At 33.3% G+C, this 17,826-nt stretch overlaps 1 protein-coding gene across 6 annotated transcripts in view; it reads right to left on the minus strand.

The window, feature by feature from the left end:
• The window catches only part of LOC127708818 (arf-GAP with dual PH domain-containing protein 1-like), a 54,881-nt gene that overhangs the window by 1,395 nt on the left and 35,660 nt on the right, over positions 1–17,826 (minus strand). For 4 of the 6 annotated variants that reach the window (XM_052213969.1, XM_052213968.1, XM_052213967.1 and 1 more), the window contains 2 exons: positions 4,813–5,035; positions 4,359–4,399 (listed from right to left, as the gene is read on the minus strand). In XM_052213969.1, coding sequence (XP_052069929.1) covers positions 4,359–4,399; positions 4,813–5,035 — 264 coding nt within the window. The remainder of the gene's footprint in view (positions 1–4,358; positions 4,400–4,812; positions 5,036–17,826) is intronic. The other 2 variants (XM_052213970.1, XM_052213965.1) reach the window with 1 other exon arrangement.

The following is a 17,826-nucleotide window of genomic DNA, read 5'->3' on the forward strand; positions in this document are numbered from 1 at the left end:
TTAAAAAACAATTTTAAAATGCATACAAATGATACTAAAAGAATTGAAAATGCAAATTCTTACTTATGTAATGCTTATTCCATCATATTTTTGCAACAAGAAAAACATTGAAATTTTTTTTTTAAATTTTCAGTAATTTTCAAAAAAAAATGTGTTCTTTAAATAAAAAGTTATCCTAAAAAGCTGACTCGTTTATTCATATTCAAAACAGTATTCCAATGTTTCCGAAAAATATTCTAGTACTAAAAATGATGAATTTGGTTACCTTGTTATCAAAGTTAAATGTGGAAAAAACATGCACACTAGTATCAGCAGGATTTTCTTTTATTTCGAAGAAATTTGTAAAGATCTGTTTAAACCAAAATTGTTTAATTAAACATAACAGAGGACACCTGTAGCACAGATACAGTCTAGACATTTAAATCATCTGAGTAGTATGTAGGGTTTTGTTTCTAGTCTCTTTAAATACAATGGTGACAGGAAGCTAAGACAGCAACATAACAATTTAAGCTTAATCAGATATACCAGGCTTTGCAAGTAACATATCATATCATGGATTACTTCTGATCAAAGAAAATGCATGGACATAACAGTGATAATCATTACCTGTACCTTGTAAATAACTGCAGCCATATATTATAAGCCAAATACAATTCACATCCCATCCAGAAAAAAATATTTCTGATTTTCTTATGTTTTTGTAAACATAAACTAGAGGCTCTAAAGAGCCTGTGTCGCTCACCTTGGTCTATGTGCATATTAAACAAAGGACACAGATGGATTCATGACAAAATTGTGTTTTGGTGATGGTGATGTGTTTGTTAATCTTACTTTACTGAACATTCTTGCTTCTTACTATTATCTCTATCTATAATGAACTTGGCCCGGTAGATACAGTGGAAAATACTTTGTAAAAATTTACAAAAATTTACAAAATTTATGAAAATTGTAAAAAATTGACTATAAAGGGCAATAACTCCTTAAGGGGTCAATTGACAATTTTGGTCATTTGCCTTATTTGTAGATCTAACTTTGCTGTACATTATTGCTGTTTACAGTTTATCTCTATCTATAATAATATTCAAGATAATAACCAAAAGCTGCAAAATTTTCTTAAAATTACCAATTCAGGGGCAGCAACCCAACAATGTGTTGCCTGATTGGTCTGAAAATTTCAGGGCAGATAGATCTTGACCTAATGAACAATTTTACCCCCATGTCAGATTTGCTCTAAATGCTTTGGTTTCAGAGATATGAGCCAAAAACTGCATTTTACCCTATGTACTATTTTTTAGCCATGTCGGCCATCTTGGTTTGCGGGTGGGGTCATCGGACACATTTTTTAAACTAGATACCCTAATAATGATTGTGGACAAGTTTGGTTAAATTTGTCTTAGTAGTTTCAGAGGAGAAGATTTTTGTAAAAAATTACAAAAATTTACGAAAAATGGTTAAAAATTGACTATAAAGGGCAATAACTCCTTAAGGGGTCAACTGACAATTTTGGTCAAGTTGACTTATTTGTAGATCTTACTTTGCTGAACATTATTGCTGTTTACAGTTTATCTCTATCTATAATAATATTCAAGATAATAACCAAAAGCTGCAAAATTTCCTTAAAATTACCAATTCAGGGGCAGCAACCCAACAACGGGTTGCCTGATTGGTAAGAAAATTTCAGGGCAGATAGATCTTGACCTAATGAACAATTTTATACTCATCAGATTTGCTCTAAATGCTTTGGTTTCAGAGATATGAGCCAAAAACTGCATTTTACCCTATGTACTATTTTTTAGCCATGTCGGCCATCTTGCTTCACGGGCGGGGTCATCGGACACATTTTTTAAACAAGATACCCTAATGATGATTGTGGACAAGTTTGGTTAAATTTGTCTTAGTAGTTTCAGAGGAGAAGATTTTTGTAAAAGATTACAAAAATTTACGAAAAATGGTTAAAAATTGACTATAAAGGGCTATAACTCCTTAAGGGGTCAACTGACCATTTTGGTCAAGTTGACTTCTTTGTAGATCTTACTTTGCTGAACATTATTGCTGTTTACAGTTTATCTCTATCTATAATAATATTCAAGATGATAACCAAAATCGGCAAAATTTCCTTAAAATTACCAATTCAGGGGCAGCAACCCAACAACAGGTTGTCCGATTCAGATAGATCTTGACCTAATAAACAATTTTACCCCATGTCAGATTTTCTCTAAATGCTTTGGTTTCAGAGATATAAGCCAAAATCTACATTTTACCCCTATGTTCTATTTTTAGCCATGGCGGCCATCTTGGTTGGTTGGCCGGGTCACCGGACACATTTTTTAAACTAGATACCCCAATGATGATTGTGGCCAAGTTTGGTCAAATTTGGCCCAGTAGTTTCAGAGGAGAAGATTTTTGTAAAAGTTTACGGACGACGGACGACGGACGCAGGACGACGGACGCAAAGTGATGAGAAAAGCTCACTTGACCTTTCAGGTCAGGTGAGCTAAAAATGTTCTGGTAGAATCAATATTATAGGTTAGTTTTGCTTTGATCTGTGTTTTACAATAGCTCATTTTACAGAAGACCAAATACGACTAACATAATGCTATAATTAATGTTAATTTATTAAAAAGCTTATATTTGTGTTAGTATTTACAATAACATAGCAATTTTCAGCAAGAGTGGTGTTAAAGAGTGAAGTGTGATGGTTAATTTTTTGCATACTTATATCTACATAATAAACTGTTTTAACATGTAAGTATAATATAGTATTTTCATGCATATTCAATTAAAATCTTATCATCGATATTCACTGTAAGGATGCATTCAATCAAATTCTGTTTTTACTATTTTCATAGTATGGGACTATGGGTGATATTTCTTGGCAATTTTCCAGGAACACTTACCAGGTAGCTACCTGCATTCTTTGATTATATATTAAAACAGGCTCTTCCATCAATCAATAACTCATTCTGTTAGCTTCTACTTTTATTATGTTTATGTTTAATTGTATTATTTTGTTGTTGTCTTATTGATTGAGGAACTGGGGTTACAGAAATTAGGTTACCTGGACTTTCCCTGTCAGGAAGCAATACTCATTCTGAGGGAGTATCAGTTTAGTTGTGATGGATGTATACATATGCAGGAATAAGGAATGATAATTTCAAGACCCCAAGTTAAGAGTGCCCCGGTATCATGATCTCTGCATGTAAAAGGAACCTTGCAACTCATCTGAGGAGTTTGTAAGAGGCCAAAATTCCAATTGTTCAGAAGACTGCAGGAATGTATGCCCTCTTTTTCCAGTGGCAGTCCAAATATCAAGTCCTCTAACCTGCTTGATCCATTATGCAGTACCCACAAATCTCATGTATTGTTTAATTTGTGTATTTTTTTTCCTGAACATGCATGAAATATTTGCCACAGGACACCAAGCAAGCATCAAACAATCAATCTATTCCTATAAAAATATCATGAATTCAATCTGAGAAACATTCTCAAAAAAGAAGCTCTTTCCATATGTTCCCAGAGATTTTTTGAAGAATTATTTACCTTTAACAAAGCCTGCATTATCAAATTTTGAATGAACCAATAAAAATCTAAAATTCAATGGAGATAAGTAAAAGTGTATAGATTCTTAGCATGAATATAATTTCCCATTTGTTCTATATAAGTCTTTAAGACTTTAGATCAAAACCGAATAGAAGCAATTAAACTTTCAAGTGCTTCTAACGTGAAACTATTTTCTGTTCTTAATGATTAGATTGACATGAATATTAAAACCTGGAAAAGGACAATCAGTTTGTAATCCACATGGAATAGCGTCATAATATGCTAGTGATTTCTGACCAGTTCTTTGAAAGATGGCAAACTACAATGTGGGTCACATTGGGGTGTAAGTGTGATTCGGGCTTGGCCGATTTTTTTGTAAGCGTTACACATGAAAGTCAAATTATTTGCGTGAAAACATGAAATGATGTCGGGCAGGAGACATGAAGTTACAAGAGTTATTATTACAATGATAAGCGGGATACAGGATTCTGACAAAGCAATAAGTGGGATCCGGGATCACACCCCCCAATGAGACCCCCTACAATAGACAAATTTTAAATTGTAATCATTCATTGGTGATAAATCAAAGCCAACCAACTTTACCTTTTTTTGAAAATTAAGGGATGTTCAATCATATTAACTTTTTTGTGCCAATATTCTGAATGTTTAATGATAAAAGCAAAGACATTAACAATGTGAAAAACAAGTGTTCTGCCAAGCAAACATAAATTGTGTTGTGTTGTATGTGAAGATCTATACATAAATGCATTAAATAGGGGAATGCATAATTAGCTATATATTGAGTATGGGTATTATACCTATTTTCTCATGGCTAAAGTTTGATCATACATCTTTTTCTCTGTAATTTAATGAACTAATTTATTAACTTATTCACTTTACTTTCACTATTGAAGATCAACACCTCACAACAAAACAAAAATTAACTTAAAGAAGGTTATAAACACCTTTTATTAATTTACATTTTTTTTTTTTTGTGAAACTACATTTAGCTGTTGAAATCATATAATTTTTATAAAAGGTCACAAAGTTGCAAAAGTTTAAAAAAATCAGATTTATCCAATAAATATACCGAGGTATTTATACAAATCTTATAATTGAAACACTATAGCAAGCAAAACATTTTATTACTACATATACAGTAACACAGTGAGATATAAGTGGTGATATTAATTCACAAATCACAAACTACATACAATTCTCCCGTTATACAAAGCATTGACAAAAACAAAATCTTGGAATTTATATACGTACGTCTTAAATCCTGGGAAGTTGGTTCTGTTGTTTGTATTTCTTTGAATGCATCTATCCATTGGTTCATATCTTCCCTGGTGTCAGCACTAAGTATAAAGTCTCTTTCTGGAGTATTAAGAGTAAACACGTATACCATACTCGACCTCACATCACGGGCCCCCATTGTTACCCCATACCCTCCATCAGAGTGGCCTATATAAACTTCTCCTTTTGGGAAAGGGCTCTACAAATACAAAGTCAAAATAAGAATATTTAAAAATAAATAGTCACTTATAAAAATACAGAATAACACTGATTTTTTGTTTAACAAATAGTAACATCATAAAATAAGAATAGTTTTTATGTAAAATTCTTGAGACACAACTTTTCTTGTACATGTATTAAAAATATTTAAATGTCATATCCAAAGCTAACTTATTAAATGGAAAATAACTTGACAATTAAAAGATTTCTATGTCATTTCATCATAACCAAGAACAATTGTTAAACATCAAAACAGACAACTGCATGAGTTTTCAATAAGTGATCGAGAAACAAATTTATTTGGCAGATTAGACATAATCAAAGTGTATGTAAGCGCTGAAGGGTAAAGATTGCTTTATTAGTGGGAGGTAAAAATAAACATTGCACAGTGTTCTCCCCAGGCGGATATGACGCTGCGGTCCTGCAGCGCCTTCAAAATATTTTCATTGATCCCGCAGCGCCTTAATTGGCCGTTGTCCCTTAATACTTGATCCCGCAGTGTGTTAATTTTCACATTTTAATTATAAATGTTGGTTAAAATTGTCAAGTTGCTGATCACCACTGAGAGGTCGGTCAATGTTGCACAATAACTGATAACTAGCAAAAGTCTCTGATTTACCTGTTCCAGCCTTAACAGAACATGTAATCAGGTTATAGCGTAAATGATCATCAAGAAAACAGATATTTATAGTAGAAACTTTAAAAACTTCAGTGCAAAAATTGAAGAAATAGATCGCAAATACATTGTATTTACGCATCGTCTGTGTGCGATCACTTGGCCATTTAAGTAACGAATTTTTTCATTGGTCGAGAAGAAGAATCTATTTAAACATGACCAATGAACATGATGAATACACGTGATAAATTTGAATACACATTACTAAAGAAATTTACGATGAAATTTATGAATGAGAGTATTTGTATGTCAAAAAAGTAAAATAAACTTTTATCAAAGATAACGAGGAGTGATTTATTTTATTAGAAAGTGAACAAGAGGCTGTCAGAGTGACAGCAAACCGAATTTTCCTGCAGAGGTCAAACCCTGAACAGTTGAGCAACTATGGACACTTCATTTAAGCTTAAAACTGCTCTGAATTTGGATTGTGGTTGAATATTTGACACAGCATAGGTTTGTGACACAAAATGAATGTGGTCAAAGAACTGAAATATTTGAAATTGGACATTAATTTAATTACCTACTATGGTCCAATATCCAAAATCTAAGTACATTGTCAGAATCAGCATATCAAATAACTCCAAAAATTCATTTTTCAATGAAATCAAACAAAAGTTTAATTTAGGACCCTTTGGACCACAATGTAGATCAATTTGATAAAGGAGCTCACAATCCAAAATCTCTCAAAACATGGTAAGATTCAGCATTTCAAGGAACCACATAAATTCATTTTTTGTGAATCAAACAAAGTTTAATTTTGGACCCTGATTTGGACCAACTTGAAAACTGGGTCCAAAAATCTAATATTTAAATACAGGTTTAGATTCAGCATTTGAAATAACCCTATATATATTTAATTTAAGTTGAAATGAAACACAATTTAATTGTATCCATATATTTTCTGTGCAAAGGGAACTAACTCAAACTTGATAAATAGATATGATTATAATGAATAAAGTGATGACTAAGTTCTATAAAATTAGATATGATGTAATTTTTCAAATTATAATCAATAGTATAATAACAACAACCAGTGATGACTAAGTTCTCTTAAATTAGATCAGATTTAACACTCAAACATTGTTAAAATCAGCATATCAAAGAACCCAAGAATTCAATTGTTGATTAAACAAAAGTTTAATTTAGGACCCTTAGTACCTCGATGTGGTTTTATCTAACTAATAATAAAAATAAATACAGGTTTAGATTCAGCATTTCAAAGAACCCTATATATATTCAATTTATGTTGAAATCAAACACAGTTTAATTTTGGACCCTAATTTGGACCAACTTGAAAACTGGGCCCAAAATCAGAAATCTAAATATATGTTTATTAATAGACAACCTAAGCTAAGTTTTAAAAGGAGTTCACCTAATCCAAAAAATATATATAGCATTCAGAAAATTAGTTTTTACAGAATAACAAACTTATAAACAGGTGAAAATTATCTATAAAGGCTTAGTGTAATCAAACTTAATGCATATAATTAACAATTTCTGTTCAAAGGAAAATAACTCAATCACAAAAAAGACCCCAGGGGACTCGACTTTTATTTCATTTGATTTGTTTTATTGTAATATACAAGAAGAAAAATGGTTTCAGGGTGGAGATCTTGACTCTTTACAAGTTTTCAAAAAAAAGGGGGTGGGGGTTACCCCAGGGGACTCACCTTTTATTTCATTTGATTTGTTTTATTGTCCCATAAAAGACTATATATGGTTTAGGGGTGGGGATCTCAACCGTTTACAAGTTTTCAAAAAGAATGGGGTGGGGTTTACCCTCATGGACTTCCCCTGAATTTCATTTGATTTGTTTAATTGTCCCATACAAGAATATATATGGTTTAGGGGTGGGGATCTCAACCGTTTACAATTTCTCAAGCAGAAGGGGGTGGTGGTAACCCCAATGGACATACCCTATATTTCATTTGATTTGTTTTATTGTCCCATTCAAGAATATATATGGTTTAGGGGTGGGGATCTAGACCGTTTACAAGTTATCAAAAAGAAGGGGGTGGGGGTGACCCCCATGGACTTCCCCTATATTTCATTTGATTTGTTTTATTGCATACAAGAATATATATGGTTTAGGGGTGGGGATCTCGACCGTTTACAAGTTCTCAAACAGGAGGGGGTGGGGGTGACCACAGGGGACTCACCTTTTATTTTTTATTTGATTTGTTTTATTGTCCCATACAAGAATATATATAGTTTCAGGGTGTGGATCTTGACTGTTAACAAGTTTTCAAAAAGAAAGGGGGTGGGGGTGACGCCCATGGACTTCCCCTATATTTCAATTGATTTGTTTTATTGCATACAAGAATATATATGGTTTAGGGGTGGGGATCTCGACCGTTTACAAGTTCTTAAACAGGAGGGGGTGGGGGTGACCCCAGGGGACTCACCTTGTATTTCATTTGATTTGTTTTATTGTCCCATACAAGAATATATATGGTTTCAGGGTGGAGATTTTGACCGTTTACAAGTTTAAAAAAAGGGGGGTGGGGGTGACCCCAGGAAACTCCCCCTCAAATTCATTTGATTTGTTTTATTGTCCCATTCAAGAATATATATGGTTTAGGGGTGGGGATCTCGACTGTTTACAAGTTATCAAAAAGAAGGGGGTGGGGGTGACCCCCATGGACTTCCCCTATATTTCATTTGATTTGTGTTATTGTCCTGTACAAGAATATATATGGTTTAGGGGTGGGGATCTCAACCGTTTACAAGTTCTCAAACAGGAGGGGGTGGGGGTGACCCCAGAGGACTCACCTTTTATTTCATGCGATTTGTTTTGTTGTCACATAGAAGAATATATATGGTTTCAGGTTTAAGATCTTGACCGTTTTCAAGTTATCAAAAAGAAATGGGGGTGGTAGTTACCCCAATGGACTTTCCCTATATTGTCATTTGATTTGTTTTATTATCCCATAGAGAACGAAAAACCAATTTTGGGACATACAGCATATGTACTTACAGACAGACAAGTGTAAAACTTAATGCACCCTCAACTACAGCGCAGGCATAAAAGTGTGGCAAATTGATTTGCCAAACTGAAGGACAAACAGACAGAGAGACAGACAGACAGACACACACACACACAGCCTACCAAAAAAGTTTCAAACATTTTACCAATGATATTTCGCCAATAACTCAAATTTATTTCCATGAACCAGTAACAAAACACCAAAATAATTCTCTACAATTAGATATGACTTAACCACTCATAAATCTCTAAAATTAGATATGATTTTATATCTATCAATTAAACACATCACTTTTCAAAACAAATAACTCAAACTTATTTCCATAAACCAGTGAAAAAACAAGCAAAATACTTCTCTAAAATCAGATATGATGTTATATCTATTTCCATATTATAATCAAATTTAATTAATAGTTGCTAATATTGTTTCTTTCATGTGTCAAAAAATAATACAGATCTGCAACTTATCTATCAATGTCAAAAACTTTATCTCATAATAAAAATAGATTATTATCTAATTAAAAACAAGTTTAGATTCAGCACTTAAAGAACCCTATACATATTTAATTAATGTTCAAATATAACACACACAAACTGATTAATTTTTCCAGGGGACCTGCCCTTTATTTCATATTTGTTTTTTTGTCCCATACAAGGATATATATGGTTTAGGGGCGGGGATCTCTACCATTTACAAGTTCTTAAACAGGAAGAAGGTGGGAATGAACCCAAGGAACTCACCTTTTATTTCATTTCATTTGTTTTATTGTAACATACAAGAATATATATGGTTTCGCGGTTGGGATCTTGACCGTTTACAAGTTTTCAACAAAAAAGGAGAGTAGGGGTTATCCCAGGGTACTTCCCCTAAATTTAATTTGATTTAATTTATTGTCCCATACAAGAATATATATGGTTTAGGGGTGGGGATCTCAACCGTTTACAAGTTTTCAAAAAGAATGGGGTAGGGTATACCCCCCGTTGACTTCCCCTATATTTCATTTGATTTGATATATTGTCCCATACAAGAATATATATGGTTTCTGGGTGGGAATCTTGACCGTTTACAAGTTATCAAAAAAAAGGGGATAGGTGTTACCCCAATGGACTTCCCCTATATTTCATTTGATTAGTTCTATTGTCCCATACAAGAATATATATGGTTTAGGGGTGGGGATCTCAACCGTTTACAAGTTCTTAAACAGGAAAAAGGTGGGGGTAGACCCCAGGGGACTCAACTTTTATTTCATTTGATTTGTTTTATTGTAATATACAAGAATATATATGGTTTCAGGGTGGGGATCTTGACTGTTTACAAGTTTTCAAAAAAAAAGAGGAGGGGGTTACCCCAGGGGACTTCCCCTAAATTTCAATTGATTTGTTTTATTGTCCCATACAAGAATATATATGGTTTAGGGGTTGGGATCTCAACCGTTTACAAGTTTTCAAAAAGAAGGGGGTGGGGTTTACCACCGTGGACTTCTGTTAAATTTCATTTGATTTGTTTTATTGTCCCATACAAGAATATATATGGTTTAGGGATGGGGATATCAACCGTTTACAAGTTTTCAAAAAGAAGGGGTTAGGATTTACCCCCATGGACTTCATTCATATTTCATTTGATTTGATATATTGTCCCAAACAAGAATATATATGGGTGGGAATCTTTACCGTTTACAAGCTATTAAAAAGAAGGGGGTGGGGGTTACCCCAATGGACTTCCCCTATATTACATTTGATTTGTTTTATTGTCCCATACAAGAATATATATGGTTTAGGGGTAGGGGATCTCAACCGTTTACAAGTTCTTAAACAGGAAAAAGGTGGGGTAGACCCCAGGGGACTCAACTTTTATTTCATTTGATTTGTTTTATTGTAATATACAAAAAGAAAAATGGTTTCAGGGTGGAGATCTTCACTGTTTACAAGTTTTAAAAAAAAAAGGGGTTGGGGGTTACCCCAGGGGACATCCCCTAAATTTCATTTTATTTGTTTTATTGTCCCAAAAAAGATTATGTATGGTTTAGGGGTGGGGATCTCAACCATTTACAAGTTTTCAAAAAGGGGGTGGGTTTTACCCTTGTGGACTTCCCCTAAACTTTATTTGATTTGTTATATTGTCAAATACAAGAATAAATATGGTTTAGGGGTGGGGATCTCAACCGTATACAATTTCTCAAACAGAAGGGGGTGGGGGGTTGCCACAATGGACTTCCCCTATATTTCATTTGATTTCTTTTATTGTCCCATACAAAAATATATATGGTTTAGGGGTGGGGATCTCGACTGTTTACAAGTTCTCAAACAGACACGCTGGGGGTGACCCCAGGGGACTCACCTTTTATTTCATTTGATTTGTAACATACAAGAATAGATATGGTTTCAGGGCGGGGAGCTTGCACATTTACAAGTTTTCAAAAAAAAAGGAGGGTAGGTGTGAACCCGAGGACTATCCTTATATTTCATTTGATTTGTTTTATTGTCCCATACAAGAATATATATGGTTTGGGAGTAGGGATCTCGACCGTTTACAAAATAAAAGCACATTATCAAATTGAAGGGGGGTAGGGGTAAGAATATATATGATTAACGGACACTTAATTATCTACAAAATGTCTAATAATGAACAGAAAATTCCAAACTTCATTTATACAGTAATACTAGTAAGTTTCAAACTTTATATATACACTCCTACAGATCTTATCAGAAAACAGAAAATTTTCGAATAAATCTGTCACTCCAATGATTATCATATGCTAAAATATTTCCAAGATCTAATTAATAATGAAAATAAATCATTATCATATGCTAAAATATTTCTAATATCTAATTGAACAGAACTATGGTTGTTTAACATAGTACTCTAACATAATTAATAATGTAATAATATTCAAAATGTCTAATGATATAGCTTATAATCATTACCACTTATGAAATAGATAATTTTCAAATAAATCTGTCATTCCAATTTTTATTCTGAGATAAGACAAATCATAACATGATAACAAGAGTAAAATATTTAATCAAAGCACTGTAAGCGCTGTAGGCAGTTAACCAAAAACCAAGGCAAACATAATTATGAAAACTGTGGCTATGTTGCTTCATTTTTTTTAAGATTTAAAAGAACAAACATTAAACATTCATATATTGTGCATTTATGTTCATTTAATGAATTAATTATTAAGGCAAATAATTCATATTTTATCAAGGTTTTCCAAAGCAATGCATATATCAAGTATATTTTTAATGGTCAAGTGTCTGCAGTGGTACAAGTTCGAAATGATTGCAGTTGTTCTAGTTGATAGTTAACGTTGGTATTAGTTGACTGTTAGTAGTTCAAGTTGACTTAGTACGAGCTTGTAATAGTATGCATGGACTTGCTTCCCTGGAAAGAAAACTGAGTTTGTGTTCTACAGTGCAAAAGTTATGAGACACAAATCAGACAAATGTTTACTACTACGGGGATCAAAGGTGAGGTCTGACTGACCTGCCCATAGTAAATGTAAATAACCCCCGCCTTCACCCCAAGTCCATGATGTCTAAGTTTGGAATAAAATGACAGGTGATTATAATAAAGTTGGTCAAACATTCTTGGGCTTGAAAGATATGTTTTCTTTAAAATGAGCCATATTAAAATGAAATTTTTTATAGAACCAGAAATTATTCAAAATATAATTAAGGTAAATTCTTTAAACCTACTCATTTTTTGCATCAATAAAATTTTATAATAAACAAGAAATAATTGTAACAGAATGCTGTTACGAAGTCTCCCAAACAAAGCTCCCATAATTATTCATTCCCATGGTCGCCTGACATTGGGCAAAGTCTAGTACACATTGATTAGGTCTAGTAAAGTGATATGCATATGTGATGCCTATGAGATTGACCTTGTATGTCATTCAAATCTGTTTGAAATGACGAACAGGAATGAATATGGTTTAGGAGTTGGTATCTCAAACTTTTACAAGTTCTTAAAACACACACAAGAGGGGATGGGGTGACCTTAGGGACTACCCCTATATTTCATTTGATTTTTTATGTTGTCCCATACATGAATATATATATGGTTTAGGGGTGGGGATCTCGGCCGTTATCAAGTTTTCAAACAGGAGGGGGTGGGGTGACCCCAGTGACTTCCCCTATATTTCATTTGATTTGTTATATTGCCAAATATATGAGTATATATGGTTTAGGGGTGGGGATCTCATCTGTTTCCAAGTTATCAAACAGGACAATATTTCATTTGATAAGTTCTGCTGTCCCATACATGAATATATATGGTTTAATTTAGAGGTCGGGATCTCGACTGTTTCCAAGTTCTCAAACAGGAGGGGTGGGGTGACTGCAGGGACTCCCCTATATTTCATTTGATTTGTTATATAGTCCCATACATGAATATATATGGTTTCGGGGTGAGGATCTCGACCGTTTCCAAGTTCTCAAACAGGATGGTTTACAGTGACCATAGGAGCTGCCCCTATATTTCATTTGATTTGTTATATTGTCCCATACATGAATATATATGGTTTAGGGTGGGGATCTCGACCGTTTTCAAATTCTCAAACAGGAAGGGGTAGAGTGGCCCCAAGCACTCAACCTATATTTCATATGATTTGTTATATTGTCCCATACATGAATATATATGGTTAAGGGGTGGGGATCTCGACCGTTTCCAAGTTCTCAAACAGGAGGGGTGGGGTGACCCCCAAGGACTCCCCCTATATTTCATTTCATTTGTTATATTGTCACATACATGAATATGTATGGTTTATGGGATCATTATTTTTTTGTATGCTCCAATGAACAAATTATGTCTTTAAGAGAAAGGTATATACCTACATATTACACACAAAATCCTTCCCAATTGAAACTTACTGGTCTATTATCACACTGTAACGTGCCACTGCTAACAAAAGTGTGCATGTTTCTAAGACATATTGAAAAAATATTTTCATAATACAAAGCATGTTACAATAACTTCATATCCACGTTGCAATTAAGAATTTTGCAAACAAATCAACCAAATATGGTTTATTTCAATTTTATTGTATGATATCACTTATTTATTTATTGTGTGTCTTGCTTGTAAATGTATAAGTATATATGTAATTGTTAATGTATAATTGTTATCCTCTTGTAGCACCATACGTGTGCTTAAGTTTAAATAAATTGTCTTGTCTTGTCTTGGGATCTTGACCGTTTCCAAATTCTCAAACAGGAGGGGTGGGGTGACCGCAGGGACTCCCTCTATATTTCATTTGATTTATTATATTGTCCCATACATGAATATATTTGGTTTAGGGGTGGGGATCTCGACCATTTCAAAGTTCCCAAACAGGAGGGTTGGGGTGACCCCAGGGACTCCCCTGTATTTCATTTGATTAGTTATATTGTCCCATACATGAATATATATGGTTTAGGGGTGGGGATCTCGACTGTTTCCAAGTTCTCAAACAGGAGGGGTGGGGTAACCCTAGGGACTTCCCCCTATATTTCATTTGATTAGTTATATAGTCCCATACATGAATATATATGGTTTAGGAGTGGGGATCTCATCCGTTTCAAAGTTATCAAACAGGAGGGGGTAGAGTGACCCAAAGGATTCCACCTATATATCATATGATTTGCTTACATTCAGGTATCATATAATCTAGTTGCACTATTTGTGAAAACAAAGTAAGAAACTTCCAGCTATTTTAACTGACCCTTCAAAATTGAGAAAAAAATTGCAGTTATATGTTTACACTTTAAAAGCATCTTACATGCATTATCAACATTTATCACTGATAAAGAAGATTTATACTGTCACCAGGAACATATATATTGTTAGATATACTGTTCCCAGCTGTCACATTGTATTGGATTTGGACATTAAAATTTGTCAGAAAGTAATTTTGAGTTTCTGTATCAAATATTTTTTGCTTTTTCTTTCTTTTACATATATCTTTTGGTTTCCATTTCTAGTGTTTATATTTATTTACCATGCATAGATGTATTTTGTCACCTGCCTGAAATTTTTTTTTTTTGTAGTTGATCTCCAAAACCCGGAATTACCCTTATCCGCTTCCGGAATCGGACCCGATATTGTAATTGTCTACACGGCATCCATTGTTTTTCTATGTTGTTTTTGTCAGTCAGATACGATTTTACTCGAATTTACACATTACTTGTCGGCGATTATCTGTATAAAGCTAGCGGTTGAACAAAATGAACATCGCTGTTATGAATAATAAAGATGAAAATACGTTTTGAGATCGTTTATTTAGAGACTTTGGTAAAAAGGTTTGCAAAGTTATTTTTAATTTCTTTCAAGTGAAAGGTCCGTCGGGCGTAGCTAGTAACCAAGTCGAGAGTCCGATTGCAAAAGTGGAAGGTCGCGGACCTCGGACCACCGCTAATTTGAACACCTGCCTCCAAATTGAAATGATACGAAAATTTCGTCTTCTAATTTGAAATTGCCGCCAACAGCATGAACAGTTGAACTTATTAATAGACTACTGACGTAGTTGTACCACGTATTGACAACAAACAATATTCCTACGACTTTTGCCATTTGGGAAATCTAAACTTCTTGTCTTTAAAGATTTTCGGCGATTAAATATTTCATACAATTGTTCTTTGACATCTTAGCCAAAAGCACAGGGGATAATAAACTACATAAGGATTCCTAATGTGCTCTACTTCCTATGTGCAACTTCAAAACTTTTGGGTGGTTCGACGATCATTTAAGGTTTTTTCTGGTCATGTTTTTGTAATCCAGAATTAAAAGTATGAAAAAACTATTCAATTAGTTATAAATAACATTATATCCAGCTAGATAATAACAATGGCACGTATATCAGCATTTATTGGGTAGAACACAAATCTAGGGTGCTCGCATAAGGCAGCTTAACTGCCTAAAAATTCTACTTTTGGATATTAAAAATGGCGATAACTCACAAAGGAGATAAACTAAAATCTTGAAAATTTATACAGACCTTCATAAAGTCCCAGGAAACAACATATTCAAATTTGAAAAAAATTTGTTAAAGTGTTTTCTTGGTATTCTGCTGACAAGCTGTTTGGCAGCAGCCAGTAGATCCGCCCAGCCGCCCCCCGTATGTCACCATTTTAATAACCGATATTTCCTTCGAAAATCCGGTTAAAAATTGTTGCTTGCAAATAAGATTAGTCTGTCAACTGTCACGTTTTAGAAATAAAATTATTTTTTAACAAAGATAGTTAATTCGTCCATCGGGAAATATATGTACGGAATCGCTGCAGCATTTGTATAATGTCACTAGAATTTCACTGGTCTTAACTTTGACAAATTTGTCAAGTTTCGTTTATATCTACCTGCCAAAGAAATGTTTTGACAATTATACACACAGAAGCGTAATGTCAAACTACGGACACTGGTCAGCTGGTTCATTACATTTTTTTTGTTTTAAAAAGTTGTATACCAAACATCTTAAACATAATCAATTTTAATTTTGAATCAACATGTTCTTTGCAAAGAAGAAATGGGTTAAGCGAAAGGCAGATGATGTTTGCAAACCCTAAAGAGGATATAGACTGACTGAAGAACAGGCTGTCCAACAAAATTACAAACTGTCTTGTTACTATATCTCTAGAAGGAACAGAGAGTACAGAAATAAATATTTCTGAAGCTGTTCAGCATTGGAAGGCCCAGAAGAACATGAGGATTTTTCTTGAACTATATATACATTTTGTCTTATTTAATTAACTGTGATATTTAAATGCTTTTTGTGTTTAAAATGAATTTATTTCATATATATATTCTTATTCTTTATCATGTATATTAATACTGTGCATTATTGCATATAATGATTTATGACCTACTGCTTCAGGTCACAATAGTTCACTCTAAAATAGAGTTACGCACCCTTGAAATTTTGTGCCTTAAAAAATTTCTGGGTAGAACACTGTTGCATTGTATAAAGCATTGGTTGTAGCTGATTCAACTACAATCATAGACAAAGGAAGATAACTACAATTTTAAAGATTACTTTAACAATGACATCATTGATATTTTTAGAACAGATATTAGATTCCTGCACCTTGCACAAGTTACGTAATGTTCATGACAAGTATATCATCATTTTGTAACTTGAATATCTGAGCATATATTTCATTAATAAATTTCTGGAAATGTTCATGGATAGGATGTTTAGGATGTTTAGGATGTTATCATCAATGCACTATATTTTGTGTATCTAAAGAGTAGTGATTAACATTGGAATATTTAGATATCAAGTCAGTACCATAGGGTTTTGATTGCATTTCATGCAATCTTTACCAAAAAATATTTTCATTTCAAGGGTTAATGAATTTCAGTACCCAAAGAAATACTGTCATTTCATGCAGATTTCAACCTGTTATAAAATGCTGCATTTTGATTGGAATATATAATTTTATTTTTTTTCATAAATTAAATGGATTTCATTATTTAATTGTATCTTTGGCATTTGGAATTATATATTTTCTGTGGAGCATTGTATTTGAGTGTTGTACTGTTATACTGTCCCCAAAGTAAAACTAAAGGTCCAGTTGTGTCTGGTCTAGAGGCATGTAAGGCCAGACTTTTTTTATTATCTGTTTAACGAGATCCTCCGACTCCAATTTCCCGATTTCAGAATAAAAATAAAAGAAGTGCTTTTTACTTTTATTTTATTTTTCCCGCTGACTGTAACGAAATCCTCAGAACAAAAATAAAATCTGTGGTTTACGATACCCGCTTTTGTCATCAGTAATATTTAATTTTTTAAAGTCGATGAAACAGCAATTTCAAAGTAAAGAAATTAAAGGCATAAACGATGTATGACTTCAAAAAAGAGGTTAAAGCATTGATTTTTTAAGCTGGTGGCATGTTTTTTCATAAAAACAATTTGTTTAAAACCACTTTCGCCGGTACTTGTTACGCGAGAGAGTACATCAAATCATTTTAACTTTCGGCTAAATAAGTTATTACTTCATTTGAACTTGATGAAATTAGCCTGAAGTAAATTTGTAATCTATGTATTGCATTAAAAACGTCCTATTCCTTTCCAAAAAGCATATCAAACATCGTTTATTTTTTGTAAAGTTTTCTCCTACATTTAAATAATTG

The sequence above is a fragment of the Mytilus californianus genome, unplaced genomic scaffold, assembly GCF_021869535.1.
Source record: "Mytilus californianus isolate M0D057914Y unplaced genomic scaffold, xbMytCali1.0.p SCAF_7, whole genome shotgun sequence".
Lineage (NCBI taxonomy): Eukaryota > Metazoa > Mollusca > Bivalvia > Mytilida > Mytilidae > Mytilus > Mytilus californianus.